The sequence below is a fragment of the Equus caballus genome, chromosome 5 (genome assembly GCF_041296265.1).
Source record: "Equus caballus isolate H_3958 breed thoroughbred chromosome 5, TB-T2T, whole genome shotgun sequence".
Classification (NCBI taxonomy): domain Eukaryota; kingdom Metazoa; phylum Chordata; class Mammalia; order Perissodactyla; family Equidae; genus Equus; species Equus caballus.
This window is the reverse complement of record NC_091688.1, coordinates 80,546,527-80,570,251: the sequence shown is the minus strand read 5'-3', so window position 1 is coordinate 80,570,251 and position 23,725 is coordinate 80,546,527. Positions and strand designations below refer to the sequence as shown.

At 40.3% G+C, this 23,725-nt stretch overlaps 1 protein-coding gene across 1 annotated transcript; it reads right to left on the bottom strand.

The window, feature by feature from the left end:
* Positions 1-1,576: 1,576 nt before the first annotated feature.
* Positions 1,577-19,014, bottom strand: LOC100146267 (guanylate-binding protein 7). Its single transcript, XM_023641708.2, has 10 exons — positions 18,697-19,014; positions 15,240-15,435; positions 12,063-12,190; positions 10,107-10,216; positions 9,706-9,902; positions 8,072-8,337; positions 4,690-4,902; positions 3,478-3,580; positions 2,949-3,142; positions 1,577-2,074 (listed from the first exon to the last, which is right to left on the bottom strand). Exons 2-10 carry the CDS (start codon positions 15,427-15,429, stop codon positions 1,847-1,849), a joined length of 1,629 nt encoding a protein of 542 aa, XP_023497476.1. The 5' UTR covers positions 15,430-15,435; positions 18,697-19,014; the 3' UTR covers positions 1,577-1,846.
* Positions 19,015-23,725: the final 4,711 nt, after the last annotated feature.

Below are 23,725 nucleotides of genomic sequence, written 5' to 3'. Positions count from 1 at the left end.
GAAATGGTAACTTGACCCCTGTTGGATGGCAGTTCATATAATTTATTCAGTCATATTTTTTGAACACCTGGTGTTTATGTGGTGGACTTTGTGTTAGGAGCTAAATATGTGATGATGGAGATCATCAAGTAGATGAGATCATGAGGTGGTAGGGGAGACAGCTGTACATATGTCATTTGAATTTCCATTTATATGAAACGTGCTATGGTAGGAGGGAAAACATAGCACAATGGTAGCACAAAGAAGACACCCAACCAGTCTCTGGAAGTCAGGAAACAGGAGTCTGTGAGGTTAACACATAAAGGGTACAGGGTGAAGAAGCCAGAGTATTTAAGCAAGTCTGTGTCCTGTGTGCACAGGCTGAGCCAAGAGAAAGAGAATATGTATAGCCTGTGGAACTACAAGCCGTTCATTCTAAACACAAGAATCTTAAACTCTAGACAACTGAAAAGAATTCCCCAAATGTTGAGCTGATCCTGAAAACACTTTGCTTCTCATTCACCATCTTTATAAATGTTGGGTGGGAATTTGGAGACCATTCCACCTGACATCCCTGTAGATTTTATATCTGAAAATAACTTAGGGACTAGGATTTCAAGACCTTCTTCAGAGACCCAAATGATAACAAAATGAAGATGCACATCCTGTAGTGTCTGTTTCTTGATGTAATAAGTAGACTATTCCTGTTGAACTGACCTATGCATTTTCTACCAGTGTTACGTAGAACTTCCCCATTCTTTGTATTATTGTTTTAATTTTAATAATCGTATTTATTTATGTTTGAGTAAGTAAGAATTCATGCCAGATATGAAAGGCACAGAAGAATAAACTATGTAAAGTTAGTCATCCGCTTGTGTCTTACCTCAACTGTCTAGGTCTATTCCTATTGTGTCCATGGATACTAGTTTATTTTGTATTTTCCAGAGACAGATGACAATACAAATACATTTTCATTATTTTCTAAATTCAGTGGTGCAACTATACACACTTTCTGCATCTTTTTTTTTCACTTATGATCAACTTTGGAGATTTCTTCCTGTTAGTAGAAACAGAGTTTCCCCTTTCATTTAGTGACTGTAGAGTGTTCCATTGTAAATACGTCTCCAGATTTACCTCACAAGTCTCTGACAGAGGGACTTTAAAATTGTTTCCAGTCTTTAGGAATTACAATAATCCAGCAACAGATATACTACTATATATGTCATTTTGAACTTGGGTAAATCAATCTAGAAGATAAATTCCTAAATGTGGACTTACTGGCTCAACCATTTTTGCGTTTAAACTTTTGACGTATATTTGCACCAACTTGCACTCTCACTAGCAAATATGAGAGATTGCCAGTTTCCTGAAACTTGCCAATCTGGTGTCCTATCACAACTGTCCTTTCTGGCCCACTTAACAGGTGACACAGGTACCTCCTAGTTTTACTTTGCATATCTTTTATAATCAGTAAAGTTAAATATTTTTATTCTCTTATGATATTTTTGCTCATTCAAAAAATGTGGTATTTGATCTTCCTTCGCTGATTAATAAGGGCTCATTATAGCTTAAGGAAATGATCTCCGTGACAGTAATAGACATTGCAAATGTTTTATTCATCTTACCATTTGTCTTTTTGTTTTGCTTAAAACTTTTCTATGGATATATCATTATCTTCTAACTTTTTCATTTCTCTAAATTAATCAGTTCAATCAAAATTGTTTTTTTGGATATCAGACCTTGATATTCTTTGGTTGTCAGTTTTTATTTTAAAAATTTTCTTGGATGAAACTACCGTGACACATATATTTCAAAAATGGGCCACATCATTATGCTATTAAAACATAAGAAGCCTTTTATAATATACCTAGGATTTCTTCACACTTTTGATAAGCATACTGAGACATTTCATCCCAGAAGCAATTAGCCGCGTGGGTGGGGGTAGTGCCATTATAAGCCCCATGGTAGCCACATCAAGGATATTTGAAAGGTCAATGTTTTTAGATCTTTCAGTCTCTTTTTTTAGTTTATTTATCTCTTCATTCATCTTCTCAGATTTCTTTTTAAATCCTTCAGTAAGTAATTCTTCTTGGATCTGTGAAAAGAAGAGAGTGTACTTTTGGAAATCCCCATTTATCAGCACTTTATTTTTAACAACTGCCGCGGCTAAGCACGTGCCTCTTTCTTTACTGCCTTCGATGCTCTTTGATGAGTCTGTCCAATATTTCCAAATGATTGGACCTAAATAGTGGGAGTCTCCATGGTTTACACCTTCCTATGATCCCTCAGCACGATCTCACTGGGATGGGGAGGATTTGGCAGTACGTCAGGCCTGACAACTGCCCAGTAATGCGTTCCAGTTCTAAGAATGCACTTTGGGAGGGAATGTGGATTTAAGCCTACTTATTTCTAGTTCCACTGAAGTAGGAATGCATGTAACAAATAATGAAAACTGCTGACTCTATAGAGCACTGGCTATCAAACTCCAGGTTGGGACAAAGAATGCATTTTACACTAGGCGTCTAGAATGAATCAGGCAGATCTGGAAGCAACTGCAGCAAGTCTTGGAACATTCAGCATCCCATATTTCATATCAGGCTCAATCTGACACTCTCAAGCCCAGATGGATCTAATTCAGGTCTCTTTGATGATGGTACCTAGTGTGCTAAGGACTATAGGACTAAGGTCCTATTCACCTAGGGGCACAATGAGACCCTATATCACCACAAACAGCAGTCAAGGAGCCTGTGGCATGTTATTTGTACCCTCCAAACTCTTAACGCTAGAGAAGGTGTTGGGGTCTTATAGATTTAGGGCTTTAGCATGATCTAGGTTTATTGATGTTTCAGTGATTCATATGCCTTTTGGATTTCCCTCCAGTATCAGGATTTGGTTAAAACTTTTGTTCTTCCCTTCCTGAGTACTAGGGTTTGTCCATCAGGCACTGCCCACGGCCCATCCAGACTTACCTTCAGCTTGTGCTCCAGCATAATTTCCTGCTCTCTCAGAAGGATTTCTCTTTCCCTCTCCGACTTCTTTTTCAGTTGGGCCATGTTTTCCTGGAAGCTTCTCTCTAGAGCCTGCATTATTTCCTGCTGTTCCTTCTGTTTCTGTCTTAGCAGCTCCTTTTCCTTCTCAGCTGCCTGATTCCTGGCACGCTCAGCTGTTGCACAACAGTTTTACAGAGGGAAGCAAATAACAGTTATGCCGAGCTGTACCCTTTTGAGCTCAGAGACTAGAACGACTTTTAAATGGCAGGGAGCAATCTCTGAATTCTCCCACGAGCCACACCAGGAAAAGCAAATTTCAGAATGTGATGGAAAGGCACTGATTGGCTGGATGAGCAGCCCAAACACCCCCGGTTATTTGCAGATATAGCAGACTGTGCATTCCAGAGGAGAGGAAGCTCCTTGTTTCAGGAAGGGTTTGCTCCCACACCTGTCAGAGGGCACAGCAGGAACCTACCCACCCCGCTGTGAGCCACGCCCTCTCCGGTACCTGCTAAGGCCTTCTCCCCATCGGTGAGGGTTTTGTCGGCCTGAAGGATGGATGCCTCTACTGCTGCCTGTGACCGCAGGAAGATCTGGAGGACCTCGTTTCCCTGAGGACAAAACAAGGAGGAAAGACTCATCAGGTAACAAAGATCTAGCCTCTTGCTGGGGAAATTATTGTTCAATGAAACCCCAAATCAGACCCTATGAATTCTGCATCTTTCTTAGGATCCCACAGTGGCTTCTTTCCATCAGTGGCCTAAACTAAGTCCAAGATTTCTAGTAAGTTATGAGAACCCTCTATAGCAGCCTTTCCCAGCTCTCCAGCTTCCTGTCCTAATGAGGCCACTTACCCCGCACCACGGATTATAGACAACCACATTTATGTGCAGTTCTACAAACACATATCCTGTATTGTTTGCAGTATCAGGACATTCTTTTCTTCTGACTGGATGCTTGTCTTCCTTTCTGTACTAGAATATCATTTATTAATAATTCTACTTGTAACTCCTACCTCCTCTTCAAGGGAGCTTTCCTAAACTTCCTTCTGAGTTTTGAATGGCTGCCAAGTACACAGAGCTGCCCACCAGCTCTACCACTCGCTGTGTGTTTGTAGGCAACTTATTAACTTCTCGGTACATCACATTTCTCAGTTATAATGGCGATGACAGTAGCACCTAATTCATATTATTCTGAGGATTATGTTGATAACCTAAACACAGCAGCTAAGAATACAGTTAATTTAGGAAGTGTGTTCAATATACGTCACACATCACCATTACCATCACCAACCTTGCCATCACCATCACCAGCATCAGCATCACTGTCCGTGTATACCTGTATGACAACCATCATCCCACCATATCCAATTGACTATTTATATCTCCTTCTCAGGTACGATCATATGCTTCTTGAGAACAACACTGTTTCTTTAATTATGTATCCCTTGTATTTTGTACAAAAACAATTACATTGTTGGCTAAACGAAAAGAATGTTCTCTTCTAGATTCCTGATAATAAATCTTATACTTGGGAAGAAGTATTTCTGCTTTATTTAAGAGTATCTAACTAATTGTGGATAAAAAAGCTAAAAATGTAGAGATATCACCATGCTCTGCTTTCTCTCCACAAATGGTGCTGTGGTCTGAGGTTTTCAAAACAGCCACCAAAGAACTTCTGACTCCACTCTGCTGTTCTCTCCCCCTCCCTTATTTCTCACCTTAACTCCTTTCCTGGGCACCAGCTCGTAGTCCTGTTTGACCTTGTTCAAAGCTTCTAAGTAGAGCTTGTGTCCTCCAGGTACAGAGAAAGTTCCTCCTGAAATACTTTCCATCAGGGGCTCTGAAAGCCGCTGAAGCTCATCCTGGCAATATTTGACAGATGCCTCTTCATTCTGCAGTAAGAAATCCTCCTTATTTTTCTCTATGATGCCCTGCCAGGGAAATGTGGAGAAATCCAATAGAAAGAAGCTGTTAGAAGGGAAGGTCCAACTGTGATCCTTTTGGTAAAATTAGTCTGACAGCGTCAGGGAGGCCTGGGACCTGCAGTAACAGACCAGGAGTCAGGAGACTTGTTTTATTCTCAGTTCAGATCCATTCTCTGTGTGACCTGTGGAAAGTCGCTTAATTCCCTTGGGCTCAGGCTCAATGTCTGTGAAATGTTGGGGTTTGTAGACATGATATTCATGGTTCCTTTTCATTGTTTTAATTGAGGTATAATTGACTTATAACTTTATATTAGTTTCAGGTGTATAATGTAATGATTTGATATTTGTATACAATGCAAAAGGTCACCACAATAAGTGTAATTAACATCCATCACCTTACATAGTTAGAAAATTTTTTCTTTTGATCAGAACTTTCAAGAACTACTCTCTAACATCTTTCAATATGAAACATAGTATGGTTCCTTTAACAGTAGTTGGATTAACAGGGATCCCTCTATGGACAATAAGCAATGCAAAGTTCAAGATGAGTAGAAGTTGACTTGGCTCTGCAAACTTGGGTTGCTATGGATAAAAATGTATAAATACAAATCACCAACCCAGCCCTGGGTTTTCTGGGGTTAAGATTCAGTGTTCTCACTGCTGTGGCCTAGCTTCACTTCCCAGTCAGGAAAACACACCATGCATTTGTGGGTTATAATACTGTGGTGGCTGTATGTTGTGGTGATGCTGAAAGTCATTCCTCCAGTATTTCAAATAGAGCAGAGTCAGCCATGGTGGACAGGATTCAGTGGAGCTTCCAGATTAGACAGACTAGAAAGAAGCACTTAGCCAACACTTTCAAAGAAATGGGCCATGACAGCCCTACGAATAGCAGTGGAGTATTGGGTGATACAGTGCTGGAACGTGAGAGGACGGCACCAAAAAGTGGGCAGAGTTCTGCTCTGCTGTACACAGGGTTGCTAGGAGTTGGAATCCAGTGGACAGCACTAACAACAAAGCGAATCACCTGCCCTGTGATGAGTTAAGTGGTCTCTGAACAGAGTTTTAAATCCTTCATGAATTGTTTCAATGAGTATTTGAGTGTGCCAAAATACAAAACCAGAATTTTTTCTGCTGCACTTGTAAATTACAATCCAGTTGGCTCTCTTCTATATGAACTGAGGGATTTTCGAAACTTGCGGGATGGGCAAAGACGGACTCAAAGACTAACTTTTGGCGAAAGTGCCTACACTAAGCAGAATTGCGATGTCCTCAAAGAATTCTCTGCGCTGGTGTCCACACTCTGCATAGTCCCTGGGTTTGTGAATATGAGGAATATTAATCCTGTGATTAGATTATGTTATAGGGCACAGGTTGACTTTAAGAAATGGAGATTACCCAGGTAAACATTACCTAATCTCGTGAGCCCTTTAAAAGCAATTTTCTCCAACTGGTGGCAGAGAAGGTGATATCGACCCTGATATAAGTTTCCCCACGTTAAACCTAGCATATATGGAGTTAAAACCAAAACACTCATTCCCTGCTACTCCCGGCTTCCTGGCTCCAGAATCCACTATCTTCCATGGAGACAGACACTGTGAAGGACAAGCACCTGGACTATCTCCTCCTGCAAAGAGATACGGGCTGGTGGGAAAGCTACTGACCAGCAAGGTCATGGGCTGCCTCCTCTCTGCAAGTGTCTCAAGGCCAAAGACAGGCTGGTGGGAAAGCTCCGACCAGCAAGGCCATATGCTCCCCCTCCCCTACCTAAAACTCCAAATAAAAATGCTTCCTTTTAGCTTTTCGGGGAGTTTGGGATTTCAGCGTTAGCTGCCCTCTCTCCTTGCTCAGCGCTGTGCAAAAATAAAATTCCTACTTTCTTCCACCACACCCAGTTTCAGAGATTAGCTTGCTGCGCAACAGGTGAGCAAACTCACTTCAGATTCGGTTAACAAAGGTAGTCAGAGAGATTAGAAACAAGAGAAGGATACAATACAGCATTGCTGGCTTGAAGATGTAGCGCAAGTTCCCCAGAGTCTCCATATGATAATATAAGCCCATATGAACCTTGTTTTCAGCTTGTGGTACACTGAGCAGAGCACCCATATACGTTGTGCTGGGATCTGACCTGAAGAACTGTGTTCTAACGTGTGTGTTGTTTTAAGCTGCTTGCACTAAGAAAGACTAGGAAGAAGCACCTGGCCACTCACTTTCAAAACAAAGAAAATTGGCCATGAAAACCCTAGGAATAGCAGTGGAGCATTGCCTGATAACTGTGTTATCCATTGTGTTGTAACCATTGTGTTACAAGACTTAGAGATCAGCATTCTTAAAACAACAAAAACTTTTTTGAATATGAACTTTTCTTTACTTCTCTTTCTTCTCCTCCTCCTCATCTTCATCCTTGTCCTCATCCTGATTTCTTCCTGCTTCCTCTTTTATGAATCCTCCTCCTTGTAATAAAATCACTGTATATCCTATCTACTCTATCTTTTATGGTTCTCAAATTTGTCACAACACAATATTTAGTTAAGGATCTCAACTAATATGGTCAAAGGTTTCTTAGAACATTTTTGCATTACAATCAAAGTAAAAAGATCCTATTATACACGGAAGTAAACTACATAATTTGTGGGCAATATTTCCAATGAAAATGTGGGGGCCCATAAAAAAATTCATCAAAGATTCAAGTCAGTGACATAAACATTAAACCAAGCATGGGCCCCTCTCAGTACCAGGCACTGGGTGACTGTCGAGGTCAGAGGACCATGAAGCCAGCCCTGTACATAAGATTAAACTTAAATTTGTTTCTCAAACTCTGAATGAGCTTGCTGGGATTCACGCCCTACTATTAATTTTCTAACTGGTGTAAATGCACAAAATATTTTGTATTTTCTCCTTGAGAAACACTCACTTATCCCATCTAATTACTTCTAATCACCATGCAGATTTCTATCCTTAACAGCAGCTTGTGCTTGTACCATTAGTGCATTCATTTCATGGGATATATTGGATCTCAATAAACCTCCATACAGGGAGACAAACGAAGAAACATGCATTTCTACATATGGTGTGAACGTCTACTTTTCCACAATACATACAGAAGGAAACAAAATTACTGACACACCCAGAGAGCAATCACAGCTTCATCACACAGTAAACCCCAGAGAGGCACCTGTAACAAAAGGGACTCACGATTCCCGGTGACAGTGATTCCCTCTCTTAGGGTCTTGGTTTTTGCCTTGGCAAAGATGTATGAACAGAAATTTTTGGATTGCTCCCGGAAATCCAATTCTAGTTGGTATTCGGATGCTTCCTCAATATGTTGCAATAATTTTTTGTCATTTATAGGCCGGTCAAAGACAAAGCACTTTCGTTCTGGAAAGAACTTCCTGATACACTCTCTAGGCACGTTGGAATTTTGGATTCGGGGATCCTCACCTGCAGAAGTGGAAAAAGATCATTGAAGGGACAGCCTTCAGGCAAGGAGACTGGGGCCTTTCGTTTCCAGTGATCTTTGCATCACTGGAACTCCTGTGCCTGTAAATCTCCTTTTTTTAATCATGCAAGTCAACCTTATGCTCATCTACTCCAGGCATGGAAAATCCTTTTATTGTACAAGGCCAAGAGTGAAGGAAGTACTTCTGGGGGCAAGGGGAGGGATCCATGCCACGTGAGGAAACTTATGACTGTTTTCCTTAGCCCTTGCTTGGTGTGCAGTGGATCAACTACATATTAGATGTTTGTTGAATAGTAGATTAATCCAACAAATTGTCAGAAATACTTTTTTGATATTATGGTCCTCATCTCAGAAATGAAATGTGGCCTCTAAAGTAAAGTAATGGTAGAAATAAGGGTATTTATGATATTGCTGGGAAAAATCTTATGGGGGACAAATGATACTCAGGAAGGAAAGAAAAGCTTTATAAAATCAGATTAAAAAAAAGAGACACTATAAACATGTTTGTGATTCCTATAGCACACATGACTGAATAGTAAGGTTCACCTGAATATAACTTGAAGACCTCAACAGTTCTCCATATCAGAGAGTCCAACATATTATATTAGACTTCACAACATCATATAGAGTGATTCTGGGCACATATCCGCTGTTCAACAAATATTTGTTGAAAAAATGAAGCAGTGAGTAAATAAATAAAAATGGATGTTGCTCCTAGCTCACCACTCATTATCCTCTCCACTAAATGTAATCCTTGTAATGAATTTATTATATGATGTGACGACATACTGCGTAAGGCTGTAGAATGAAGAGGGTGATGTCGTGAGAAAGAACACATGAATGCTTTGACAATCTAACTGGAACGACATGTCAATGCTTTTTATCTGAACTATTTGGTATGTAAATATCCTGTGTATGAAGGGTATAATTATATAGGCTAGTAAAATATAGCGTGTGAAATATATTTCAAACATTAGTTCATTTGATTCTCTGTGATTCAGTGCCTACCAATCGCCAGTTTGATGCTAGTTTTCTTGAAACAGGAGAAGAGGAGGAGCACTTAGACTTAATAAATAATGCGAGTATGTGAGCTGTTTTTTCATGGTATCCATTTTTCTAAAATCATTTCATTCAGTATTGTATCCTAAATTTTCTCCATGATCTTAAACTCAGTTTGCAGGAGACTTTCAAGTAATAATGATGACTGAAACCATACCCTCCTGTCAATCACTCTTAGCACGGGCCTCAGTCCAATCCCAAATGAAGATTGACATCAAGTGCTGAATGACAGGGGTAAGTTGATCCCATCCCCTACTGAAACTTCTACCGCTCAAGCTATGTGCTGATACCTGGAATCAACTTCAAGGCATTCTCCAGGTACTGATCAGAAGTGATGGGGCGTCCATCTAACTGCAGCTCCAATGTGAAATCCCGTACAGTCCAAACAAAGTCTGGAAAGAAACTCACAAACTCAGCTGAGTCATCCACTTCACCAAAGCTGGGAGAGGATCTCGTCCTGATTAGCTTTGTTAGTTCAGTCACATAGCTGGGATCTTAGCTAAGGAATGCGAAGTGCTGTACACCACAGTTTCCAGATCTCACCCAGAGACAAGCTTTATAAACATTCCCCTTTGCCCTGTGTCCCCTTCTCCTCCACCATGAGAACTGAGTCACAGGAAAGAAGAAACTGTCTCAGTTGTCATTCTCATAAATTCAACACGACATGGTGGTTTGGTTCCTGGAAGGATACTGCAGCTGCTCGAGGGCCTGGCGGTTGATGGTGCCCATGCTGTTGTAGACAAATACACTGCTCAGAAGTATGGCCAGTGTGAAGATCCACAAGTCATTTTTAGAGTCACCCTAGAAAGTACATTACAGCAAGGGAATTAGGAGTCTACTCTTCATTCACTCTTTCAGTTGGTCCTTCACTATGCCAGCTGTACTATAACTGAACAGTAGGACAAATAGCATAAATTTCGAAGCCACTGCTAAATTCTAACCTCATTTTTGGTATTGACATTGACCTCTCTCAGGGCCTTAGTTTCTTTAGCTACTAAGAGAAGTGAACAGTACTGTAAATGTATGCCAAATGTTTAATATAGTGTCTAGAATATGGTGTTGTACAATGATAAGTGTGCAATGATTCCTTTGCAAATTTTTCTCCATCATGGGCTACATTAGGGACATAAACACTATTCATTTAACTCGTCATGGTGCATCTACAAAATGCCAGACCTGCGTTTGGTGGATATAAAGTTGCATACGTTGGTCCCCACCCTCGAGACATGACTTCTGGAGGGGCAGATGCAGTCGGCAACATGTAAATGCCTCCAAGATGATAAACTTTGACAGGAATGGAACCAAGTATTATAATGTAAAAGACAAAGGGAGAATGACAATAAACCAGAAAAAGTACTCTGTGAATTAAGGGCAAGAAGTGATTCTGTTTGACAGCAATACGATGGCATTAGGCCCAAAATAGATAGGCTTTTAAGAATTGAGAGAATATGGAATTCTGGAGATAAGGGGACCATGGAAGTGGAAGGACAACAGAAGCCAATCAGAATTGTCAGACAGCGTAGTCATATAAAGGTATTGTACGGTGATTTTATCTGACTAGGGTAGTGGTTATGTGTTTTGGAGTAGGAGAAGAGGCAGAAGACGAGAGTCAGGGCAACTCACGAGTGCCTTGGTAATAGAATTAGATATGACCTAGATACACTACAAGTTCTAAGGGCAGCAAGTATTTCCTCTGCTATCAGTTTACAACTTGATGTGTTTTGGTTCTTTGACAAATGCAATTAGATAAAAAGAAGAAGGTTTATGCAAACTGCAATCTATTAGGCAGCAGCAGACCATCTTGGGTTTACATTGAGTACTTTAACCTGAATTTTTAAATTCAGAATTTGTGAATTCATGCCCCAACTCTTTTTGGCACTAATGGAAGTCAAATATCCACCGCCACTACTTTCAATTTAGACTCCGACTAGTAGAAATAAGGAGACAAGATTGACTGCAACTAACACTATGAAGACAAAATACCTAAACTTACACCATTTACAATGCTTTTGGTGGGTGTAGCTCAAGTTTTGCTAGAAGTCAGTAAAGAATTCACCTTTGAAGCTCAGGGAGTTGAAGTAAAACCTTAATGAATGTTTTTGGTATAGCTGAAGTTTTCCTGGAGATTATGTAATTAGATGGTTTCCCTGAAACTCTATTTTTATGGTTTCTACTTTCAAGTCCATCAGCCTCAGACATCTTAACTTGTAGAGATCATTGACTGCATGTGTTATTGCATCCTCCAGGATTTTCCCCTAACCTCAAAGACTGGGTTAGATTTTCACTTTTTGTATCCACTGTTCCCTGTACTGATAACAGTGCATATTTCTTATTTTCCCAACTAGGCTCTGAGTCTTTACCTCATTCACTGTGCTATCTGTAGGACTTAACACAAAGCCCTGGAATTCAGCCGCCCAAGAATTATTTGTTAACTAATATCTTTCACCCCAGTGTTAAAAATGAGAATATGTATCACTAATAACCAAAGTATTGAACTTACCAAGGAAGTAAATTCAAGGAGCAGAATTTAGCCTCATTATTCAGAAATGGATTTGCAGTTTGTAGGCATGTGTCATAAAAGTTGAACTGAGGTGGCAAATTAAAATGTAAGTGGAGTATCAAGAGCAAAGAAGACTCTCTGCCTTACCTTTTCCACATCGCCCAGGCCCTCAGTGTCTAGTAGGACCAGGGTGTGTTTCGCCTTGGAAGGGTGGGGTATACACCACATCCAGATACCCTTGGTTTCAGACCTCACTGTAGAGCCCAGAGGGAAACCTGCAAGAGAAGAGGAGAAAGCAACATCCAGTCATAGCAGACAGTTCAGGCTACTCATGGGTTGCATTGATTCAACTTGTGGAATGTGAGTGCCTGTCTGGAAGGAGTGTGGCTTCCATTTCAGGAAGGACAGCTGACCCAACCTTTATGCACAGTAAGAACTTTCTCAAGAAACGCTTCGTGTCCCTTATTTACCTCATACCATCAACAGCTCAAACTATGTCATATTACAGAATTAATGTAAACTCTGTTAACCTTTGTATTTTTATCTGACAGTGAAGAGCTCCCTTGTCCTCCAGTAACTGATGGAGTTCAAACAGTGGGAGGCACCAACTCTGGTGTCCACTAACTGACTGCCTCTTCAGGCTGCAGGATTTATAACAGCCACCTGGTGCTTCCTCATTCCTCAGGTTCCCTTTCCTCTGCTTATGCCCTTGTAAATAGTCCACCATTAAAACTCCTCAATTACCCCTTGAGTGGCTCATCTGTGTCCTGTCAGGAGCTGGCCTCATATATCACCTTTTGTTGGATTTTTTCCTTCCCTTCATCCCTGTATTTTCCTCTATTGTTTTCTCCTCTTCAAGCAAAAGATAAGTTCTTTGTTCGTTTCCTCAGAAGGGGGATATAACAGAAGGGAGAGCAGAGAAGACCTGTGAGTCTTGCCTGCTCCTCTTTCCCAAGGGAGAGGATGTTAGGTATATGCCCAGGAACCTGTGGGTGACATATCTTGTCCATCAGTCCAAGATTATGACCTTGTGCCATTTGTCAATGCTTCTTTCAACTGAGAACAGAAATGTAGCTGATGAATTACCAAGGGGAGCAGGGTTTATCATGATTGAGGCCATTCAATTCCCACACCCTGTGAGTTCTCCACAGAGAGGGTATAAAGCCTGAGATGGTCTGTACTCTTCTCTATTGTAATGGTGTTTGAGTGCTTGCTGATTAATACAAAGTAATCTGAACTCCCAGTCCCTCCAGGAGAAAAGACAAAGTGTAATTGGCTGTCATCACTCTCAGTCACGAGAGGCAAAAAACACGCAAAGCAAGTCATCCCCGGGAGAGAGTAATGACCTGGCCCTGCTCGTGGACCTTGTCGAGGTGCAAGTCTCTTTTTTCTGTTCTTCTTGTGATACGAGTGGGGTGGTAAAGTCACAATTCAGGTGTTTTAAAACATTTTGAGGTTAGGAACTTTCTCAGCATTGGGAAATCACCTCATTTAACCTGATGTTATCTTCAGTAGAATAAAAAAAGATATTTTTGAAACTCCTTGACTGATGTCTCTGTCTTAGTGTTCCCAAATCTTTAATCCTTAGATAAAAAGTTCTGTTAATTAATTTAGGTCAGGCAAGGAAATGTGTCCTCCCCTCACTGTTGATCAAGAATTCCTCTAAGAGAAAGACAAAGGGAAAATGTTTTGTTAGGAGCCAACGGGAGATTGGGAAGCAAAAGGAGAGAGAGAGAAAGGAAGGAACGGAGGAGGGGAAACAGATCGAAAGAAAGAGACAGAGACAATGAGATATTCCTGGGATCCTTAGAGTTCAGTGGACTGAGGTCAACCCTTAATGGTGCTGAGCCTCTGAGCCACAGAGGAAAACATTAGAGAATAAATGGTGTGTGGTCTTCATTGACAGAAAGGCTTAACAGGACCTAGGCAGATTGTCCTCAAAATCGATAAGAACCAAGAAAGGCAACCTGGTAAAGAAACCAAACCAAAACCAAACCAAAAACAAAACCAAACAAGAGGTCATGAGAAAGGAAATGCAAATAGCAAATAAACATGGGAAAAAGTGCTCCAGCTATTTGGAATGAGCCAAATAACACGCAACTATACAGTCACCAGATCAGAAAAAGTTAAAAAGACTTTTACCAAAGCTTTTTGAGGAGTGCAGAATTCTCAATTACTGCTAATAAGCATATAAATTGCACAAAGAGTTTGAAAAGCTGTTTGATATTATCTAGAAAGGCTGAAGATGTGCATAATCTGTGACGGAGCATTTCCACTTCTGGCTACATCACACAAGGGAAGTTTGCGTACATGTGCACCAGAATATAAACACAAGAGTATCCATGACAGCCTCATTCATAAAGGATAAAAACTAGAAATACCAACTCATCAAAACAAATGGATAATTAGATTGTGGTGTCCTCTGACAATAGCACACTATAATATAGTTAAATGAACTACACAGGCATATCATAAACCAGATGATTCTCATAAAATCTTGTTGAACAAAAGAAGCAAGATCCCAAAGAGTCCACAGACTGTCATTCCCTTTACATAAAGTTTAATCTATTCTTTAGAAATGCAAACACAGGTTGTAAAGCCCTTTACAAAGGAAGAGTGAAAGTATGCACCATGAAAATCGAAACATTGGTGAGCTCTAGTGAGGGTGAGAGGGTGTGAGTTGGGTTTCTTGGTGTTGATGATGTTTTATTTCTTGCTCTGCACAGTGATTACACAGACGATCACTTTATATTTATTAACTTTATTGTACATGTATGTTTTATGCATTTCTCTGTATGTATCAGAGGTCACAAATTAGAAAAGACTAAATAGAGAAAGTGAAGGGGGCATAATTTATCAAAGTTTTGCTGTGAATTGAAGCAAAAAAATGGATGGTAGCCCCGTTGAGATAGGGGCCATACAGGGTTCTTGTGTCTGTTCTTCCTTCCATCCCTTTTTAAAAATGGGCCATACTGAGCAATTTGTGTGCTACTTGAAATGACCCTGCAGTTTAGGGCAAAAGTGATGTAGGAGAAAGGAGGGGAATAATTGCTGGAGCTGAACTCCTGAGCAGATGAGAGTGGATGGGATCAATACCAGTGGGGTGGATCTTTTGGTAGGGTTGGGGAACTTTTTATTACTGGACTAAAGAGTGAGACTTTGCAGACAGATGGGGTTGAAGTTATAAATTTGGTGGGGAGAATTAGAAGTTTTCCTCAGTGGGAGGGGTCAGGCTCTTCCTTAAGATGACTCTAAAGGAGGTGTGATCAGCTCGTGTTATCACTGCTCCCAAGCACGTCACCCCTTCCCGAGGACAACACTCACCACGGCTCTGTCCTGCCAGGCGGTTCATTAGGTAGGATTTTCCTGTCCGATAGGGCCCTGCAATGGCCACCACCACCACAGGCTGAGATATGTTGCCAAGAATTTTCAGTGCTTCTGGATTGACCATCAGGAGATTTTTCTGGTTTTCCACAAGACAAATGGGGGCCGTCATGGTGCATACAGATGCCATGGTAAGCTGTAACCCAGAGGAACAATTCAGTAGAATGCAAGATCTCAAAGTCATCTCTAACGATTACACAAGTCACATGCTCATCAGCTTTCTGCGTGGGGAACTTATATGTTAATTTTCTACATTCTGCATGTGTCTAAAATAAAAGTGTTTAGCCTATTCTGTCAAGGCCTGGTACAGATACTTAGTGTACATTATCTTATTGGTTTTTAAATGAATCCTAAAACAACCTTGCCTACATGTGATGCATGAAAAGACAGAATGAGAAAAACAAAGCACTGATGATGGAGCCTTGAGAGCAGTAACATTGTGGGGGTAAGTAGAGGCAGAATGGGACATGAAGGAGATGAGTGTGCAGAGAAGATCTCAGGAGTTCCAGAAGGATTTGCTATTTCATTAATTGCACAAACATTTATTGAATACCAGCCAAGTGCTGGGCTCTGTTCCAGGTGTCACTGAGGAAAAACCATTGTAATTTAAGCGATAGACATTGAGTTGGGCAATTAGATTTGCAATTCGGGATACAAAGATTTAGGCAGAAACCCAAAATGCGCCCTGGAGAAGCAAAAGAAGGCAAGGGTTTATAAAGACAGAAAGAGATAAATCACACAGGTTGTTCTGCAAGACGTGTGATTGGTGCTGGTGACAACAGTTATTCCCTGGCTACCTTGATTGGTTGTGTAAGGCCATCTCTAAGGCAAAAAGTTCTTATCTCTCAGAGTAAGCGGTTTTTTTTTTTTTTTAAATGGAAGTTCACGGAAACAACAGTGAGGCACAGTTCAAAAACTGACACTCCATCTGGGCAGACTCCTGGTGTACTTGCATAAGCCTCACTTCCTTAATGGCCTCGCAGCTCCATTTTAGAAGCTGGACATGTGTTACTCCATTTTGTTATGATTCCCCACAGAGGTGCTCAGTATCAAGCAGTGAACAAGATGGATACAAATTCCCGCCTCCTGGAGCTCCATCCTGGTGGGAGGAGACAGATAATAAAGAAAGCAAAGTAGCAAAATACATGTATGTATCTTAGATGATGGTAAACCCTCAGAAGAAAATAAGCAGGGAATAGGGATAGGGAGCCTTGGGGGATGAATTTGTATAGAGGCTAGTCGGGGAAGGCATCTCCTAGAAAGAGAAGAAGAAAGTGATCAGTGACCTTGCTGAGGACCGGTTTAGTGAATGGTGGGCGCAGGAGCAGGCGGCGGGGAGGAGTGACTGAGAGAGAGAGAAGAAGAGATAAGGGATGTAGCTGTGTCAAAGCACAACGGGACAATCCTTACAGAACCGAGACAGAGTTATGGGGGCGGGAATTAATTTATTTACCTGGAATGAAAGGATATTTCTTGTTTATAGGCTGCCAGGGAAGAGAAACAGTAGCCAGGGTGTTGTAGGGTCTGCCTGGATCGGCCAGAGTGCCACATCTGGGTGAGCTTCTACTTTCAATGTTTTTGTCACAAGGGCTGGGTGTTTCAAGAAATCTAGAGCAGGACAGCAGTCAAAGAGCTTCGTCCTTTTATTTTCTCAAAGCCAACGCTAGGCAACAGTCACATGTTTCCCTACTTTGCAAGTTATGTGACCACTGGAAAAATCATTAATTTCTCTGTGCCTCAGTTTCTTCTTCCGTAAAATAGCAACACTAAAACTCACAATCTATTGGTCATTAGGGTGTTTAACAGGATTAAATATCTCATAACATTTATAATGTTCTTTAATCCTGGTGGTACATAGTAAATCCAAATAAAAACTGAGTGTCTAAGAAGACAAGGAGGGTAGTTTCTAAATGAAGGTGAAGGATTGGCATTGGACTGAAACAGTAACAGTTCTCTCCCAGGTTGCAAGCAAGTGGGGGACACATCCGATGAGGAGGATGAGCAGGTGGGAGAGGGCCAGCAGTCAGAGCTGAGCAGGAAGACACTGATGGAGGATGAGTCGGGCCGGAGGAACCTGCAGCTGCCCTGGGAGGTCAGAGCACACATTCTAGATTCATGCTGCCAGGGTCCAAACCTGAGAGTTCAAGTTACTTATTTTCTGTGAGATCTTGAAAAAGGAACTACCTCTGTTAGTTTCCATTGTCTCATCAGTGTTATAGGTAAGACAATAATTCCTGCCTGATTCATGACTGTACAGGCTGGTAACAGGCTCTCAATAATTAAAAAAATTTTTCCAGGATTAATGTACTTTTTGAACAATAAACAAGTTAGGCAACATGTTAAAATATGTCAATATGTTCAGTGAGCTGTAAATTGCCAAGAAATAATAAGTTATCTAAGATCTTTTTGTCAGAAAATAACATCAATTTGTTTAACAGACTTCCGCTGTATAATTTCTCTTCTTTTTCTATAGCTGACTGGGAACAGAGTTGCGGGAGAAAAAACATAAGCTTTTTATGGCGTATCATAAGCAGGAGGAATTGTAGAGTTTATTTGTTAGATTGAATATTTAAAAAGCTATGGGTAGGAGAAGTTAACCAAAGTATACTGAGGAACCCAAACAAGAAGGTTTTAACTTCAAAGTTAAACAGGTAAATGAAATAGCTCTATTGGATGGCAGAAAACCATCAACCGTTTGCAAAGGTTTCTGTTCACCAGAGTCATCTGGAGTGATGGTTAAAAATTTCTCAAACCCTGTATTTTCAGCAAGTACCAGAAGTTATTCTGATGCAGTTCTTGTATGCACCACACATTAAAACTGGTGCATGATAAAGAAACATGATTAGACTTTACAGTTATTATTTATAGTTGATTAGTGAGAGATGGAATTATTCCATATAATACAGTGTTGTATTTGGAATATTAAATGTAAATACAAAAATAATCAAGAGTCAATCATTTAAGATTTAAATTTTCTGTTAATCACCTTTTTTTTGGTTTCTCTAATGCCTGGCCGGGAGCTGTCAGGAAATGTCTGAGGAAGGGTGAGGGAGGTGGAGGAAGCGACCCCACCCAGCGCCTTTATGAGGGGGTAGGACTGTTCCATCAGTCAAGTAAGGACTTCAGCCCCCTTTCCGCAGATGAGGCAGGGTGCACGCCTCCTTCTCCCACGCAGGGCTCTTTGCTGCAGGCCTGGGTGAATTCTAGAGGGGAGACCTTCGCCTCGCTGCCTCCTCTGGTGCAAAGGGAGTAGCTGAGGCAAAGCGCCCCCCAGGCCACACAGCATCCGGCACCGCGGCCTCCCCCTTGCCGGGGTGGAGTGTGCGCTTGGGAATTTGCGGTTGTTGGTCTGTTAACGCAAATGTGCCTGGAAGACCAAGTTTAGGAGCGAACTTACGTGGCGCGGTGCTGCAGTCCGGGAAGAAGTCCTCAGGGGCCCTCGCTCGCTCCTCCTGCGTCCGGCTCCTGTGGGTACGAACTCTTCTCTTGAGAAGCTGAAAATCGAGCCGGATGTTGCACCGAACCAGTCATAGGGTGGGGTCGAGGAGAACGAAATCGAAAGGATCTACTTTTGGGCGAAGTTAACCGTTGGGTTTTCACTGTTTTTCCCCCGAGGCAGGACACCTGATGAGGCGGGAGGAAAGTTCGCGCTTCCTCCACGCCTGGCTTTGGAAACGCGGGCGCCTGCCTCCTTCGCAGTTGGCTTTGGTTTCCTGACCCCACAATAAATGCAGGGCAGCGGGAGTGAATGTGGGCAAAGTAACGTGTGTGAGAGAGTTCTGCGCCCTGTCTCTCAGGGGTACTGTTGTGAGGTTAGGGGTTTGATATTAATTTTTTTCTTTTGAAAAATTTTGTGCTTCATTTTATATCTCTTTCCCTTTTTAGAGGACATTTTGTTTTTACCTCAGTGATTTTTTTCATCAGCAATAAAGTTACCCTTGTGTGTGTGTGTGTGTGTGTGTGTGTGTATAGAATCCCTGATTTTATAGCCCAGATGTATTCGCTGTTATTTCGTTGCATGTGCTTCCAGTTTTTTTCCTTGCTCCTACGAGAGTGGATCCTGGTTTGGTGGTCGTGCTGGTGTGAGGGATACTGAATATAATTTGAGGGTCCTTATGAAATAAAATAATAGAAAAATACAAATTCAAATGAGTATTCAGAATGAGCAAAAGACGTAACCAATAATTTTAAAAAGCAGACAAATGCTACCAACATTTTCTCTCTTCAGTTTTTTCTTCTATTAAGATATTTCTATCATATTTGAATTTCAGTATGAGCAAGCATTCTGTCATATATATTTGAATTATGTATCAGGGATATTTTAACTCACTTAAAAAAGTTCATTCCATTATATTAAGCTAAGAGAAGAAAAATGAGTCAATTGAATGAATTAACTCATAACGGAGTGTCAGTTTCATCTTGGTCAAAATATTTCTGTAGAATGAGTAAGAAAAGTGATAAAAACAAAAAGACAGCTGTTGGAGACAATTTTTATAGTACTGTCAAAAACAGATTCTAATAGATAACATATGAAAAAGAAGACTTACATAGAATAAAACATCAGAAAATAAAATTTCATTTTGAAAATTTTTAATCTTCCTTTTTCCTTTGATGTGTGATGTGAATCTACCAATCACATTTTCATCAGAAATTTGTGTTTTGTTGAATTTGTATCCTATCGTTCCCAATAGTAAATATTAAAATGTACTCTGGATGAAATTATTGTGAAGTGAGAACATCAGTTTCAAAAATGTCTTCAATTGTGTTTAACAGTAGGCAATGCTAGTTTTTCCATCCACAGTTGGGGGTACATTTTACTGGTACGTGGAATCTGAATGTGGGAATCATTGCTGTTGGATACTTAGAGAGAAACAAGTCTAAGATCTCACCCTTGGTGAATCTATTATCCTGGAGAAAATAATATAAAATAGAGAAGTGATGCTTATCAAATACTGTTGCAAATGCAGTACTTATTTGTAGGTAAAGTGCTTGTGATAACTAGTAATACAATTAATTATATTTGGAAGTTTTTCTAAATGTCCTCACAGAGGAGGTGCCCTCACTGCTGGAATTTGGGGGATGACGCATATTTTAGCAAGAGGACATTGGAAGAAATGTATTTTATTTTATTTTATTTTTCTGAGGAAGATCAGCCCTGAGCTAACATCTCTATTTGTTTGCATGTGGGTCACCTCGACGGTGTGGCTGGTGAGTGAAGTAGATCCGTGCCCAGACTGGAATCCATGAACCCAGGCTGCCAAGCTGAGTGAGGGCAATGAGGTCGCCCGGAAGAAATGTATTTGAGAGAAAGGAAGAGAATGAGTACATACTCAATGGTAGACAGTAACTACTAGGAATCAGCCAGTTCCACCGTGGCCAGCATAACAAGTTGATTGAGGATGAGTTTGAAAGATAATTTGGTACCTGGGTCCTGGACTTCTCCCACAGGAAGAGTCTTGAAGGTGATGAAGCATGCACAGAGCTGTGCTTGAGTTCCATTGATGGCAGGAGAGGAGAGAGGATAAAGTGGGAGAGACAGCAGATGCCCAGATAGAGATCTGGAGATAGGGATCTTTTAGGAGGTGTGCTACAACTTGGAAGACATGTTACAGTCCCACCACTCTAGGCTTGAGGGGAGGCAGTGCTGTACAGCATCATTCAGTGATTCAGATTCCTTCCATCCTGATGCTGTGTATCCTTTAAGGCATTGGACTTACCTGCAAGTTAAAAAAAAGCTTGACTGTGGGCACAGCTGTGAGTCAGATAGTAATAAAGGAAAGGAAGGACACGTGGAGTATAGTCTCAAAGCTCTATGGCCCAGACTCACAGGGGACGAGTGCTTTAGCACAGATTCCACACGCAGACTTAATCACATGGCCGCACCTAGCTGCATGAGCAGCTAGATAAATGTAATCCTTAGCTAGATTGCCATAAGCTTATCTTGTGAAAGAGCCTGATACCATATTTAGAGCTGCGAGGTATGTTATAATTCTAAAAGTGCATGCAGAAATATCAGGGAGAAAGTTTTGTAAAATCGCAAAATTAAATCTGGCAGGTTGAAGACTTGAACCCAAGCTGGGAAAATAATTCCTGAACCATAGAGATTGATTCAAGGGAAAGGTGGGCACAAGACCTAAGTCCAAATAAAGGTTTGTCCTTTCTCAGTTACCTGGATCCAGGTGATTTCCTGGATCCAGGAATTTTTCCCTCTCTCCCTCTTGTTCTCACTCTGGCTTTTGCTCTCCTCTCTTTTGTTTTCATTAATTTTTTGTGTTTGTCAATGAAATATAAAGATGGGAGTCTAGAGGTGAAGAATGTCAGGTCACTTGGATATGTTTTGCTCTAAAACATGATATATATTATTGTTTACAATGGAGGAAAGTGAACTTGGAGTCCAACTTTCAGCTTCCGTGGTTTATAATTATTTCAGGAAAAATATTTTTAAAACTTCGATTCCATGAGTCTAATTAACAAAAGTATAATATTGGAAAAGGGAGAAAGATTAAAATGAGTTCCTAAACTGATGGCAGTCAATGAGGCTGGATTTAACTGAAATGAAGCTTTTTCCTTTTCTATTAATTCAGCTCCAGAAAATATGGTCTAGCCTCTTGTCTTAGAAATTATGCTTATTTGTCACTTTGTGTACTCAGCTTTGTATCTGGTGAAAGTTCTGAGAGGAAGACTCTCATTTTAACATCCTGCTGCTCAGAGTTTAGTGAAAGACCACAGCTGTGAAGGACCAGCATCTTAAGAAGCTCAAACTTGAACCACTTGATCAGTTCAGGAATCTGTTGAGTGCAATTCTTCAGCTGAGAGAAATCTGGATACAGAGATATAATGACCCTCTGGGGATATGATTCAAAGGCTTGGAGAATTCTAGAATCAGAGAGAGTAGGCACTTTGACAAAATGGTAAAAACAAGGCAAAACTAAAAGTACTTTGGATATTGCTGGGCATAGAAATAAACAAGATGAAAGAACAGGCATTCAGAACTACAGAAAATGGAAGGCAATAGACCTTGCTTGCTGAGTTGGCTGTAATGAATGTGTCATCTTGCTCACAAGCTGGAGTGGAGGTGTATCACTGGGGAAATGACACCCTCCATTCAGTCTTAGTGAACCTGGAACACGAGGCTTAAAGGGAAAGTTGAAATTGCAGTTGCATCTGGTTTGGTGTGGTGAAGACATATGTATGTGTATATCTCCTTGTACATTTCTAGCAATTGCCAGGGGAGCTCCACTTTAAGTTGGGGAATGTTTAATTTCTGAGTCAGCACTGAAATGATGGACTCTTAGTTCACAACTTCTAAACAAACAGAAGACAAATGGAGGAATAAATATATTCGGTTTATCTGAAAGGAAACAGAAGAGAGAAAAAGTAACACACACTAGGCAGAAAACAAGGAAAGCACAAAACAATGTAACATACGAAGCAAATAAATCAGTAATTGTAGTAAATGAAATTAATGTAACAGAAATAATGCATGTTCAGTGGATAAAGTCAGTTAAAGCATATGTGATTTATAAGAGATACATCTAAAATATAAGGCTATGGAAAAGTTGAACATAAAGAATGGGGATTCGATACACTAACAAATACTAAACAAACTGAAATAGAAAACAAAGTTTTAGCATAAGTACAAAAACATTATACAAGTGTTATATGGAAACAGAAATTATAGTGTGTGTGTATATATGTAGTGGCATATGAAATAAAAAACTTCAAGAACAAAAGAACCTGTTAATAGTCATATAGTAAATTGATCAAAGTTCCCGATTTCCAGAAAGATATAATATTGTCATCTCTGTATCTACCTTATAACATAGCCTCTAGTAAGTTGAGAAGAAATGGACAAAACTAAAAGAATAGGTAAGACCACATTTTTAAAGACAGAGTTAGCACACCTCTGTGACTAATTGATAGAACAAACACACAAAATCAGCATGGATAGTTCAGAATTGAATATGATAATTAACAAATTTGAACAAATGGATATTTAGTATGTCCATAACTGTGATCGAACACTATAGAAAACGTTTTTTTCAGGCTTAAGGTCAAGTGGAGTATGTCAATTTACCACAATGTAATGTTAAAAAACGTGACAAAAACACAACTAGAAATTTCTCATATGTATATAAATTAAAAATTATACTTCTAAATAACCTATAGTTCAAAGAAAACTTCATATTGAAAAATACAAATTATTTTAAAATGAGCAATACTGATAATAATATATTTTAAACTTGCAGGATGCAGCTAAATCACTAATTACAGTGAAGTCTGTAACCTCAAATCACATGCTAGTATAGAGTTAAAGGAGAAAACAAGCTAAATATCCATCTCATTAAGTGATACAAATACAGCAAAACAAACAAAACAACATAAAAATGAAAGCACACTTACTGAGATGGAAAACCAATGTATAA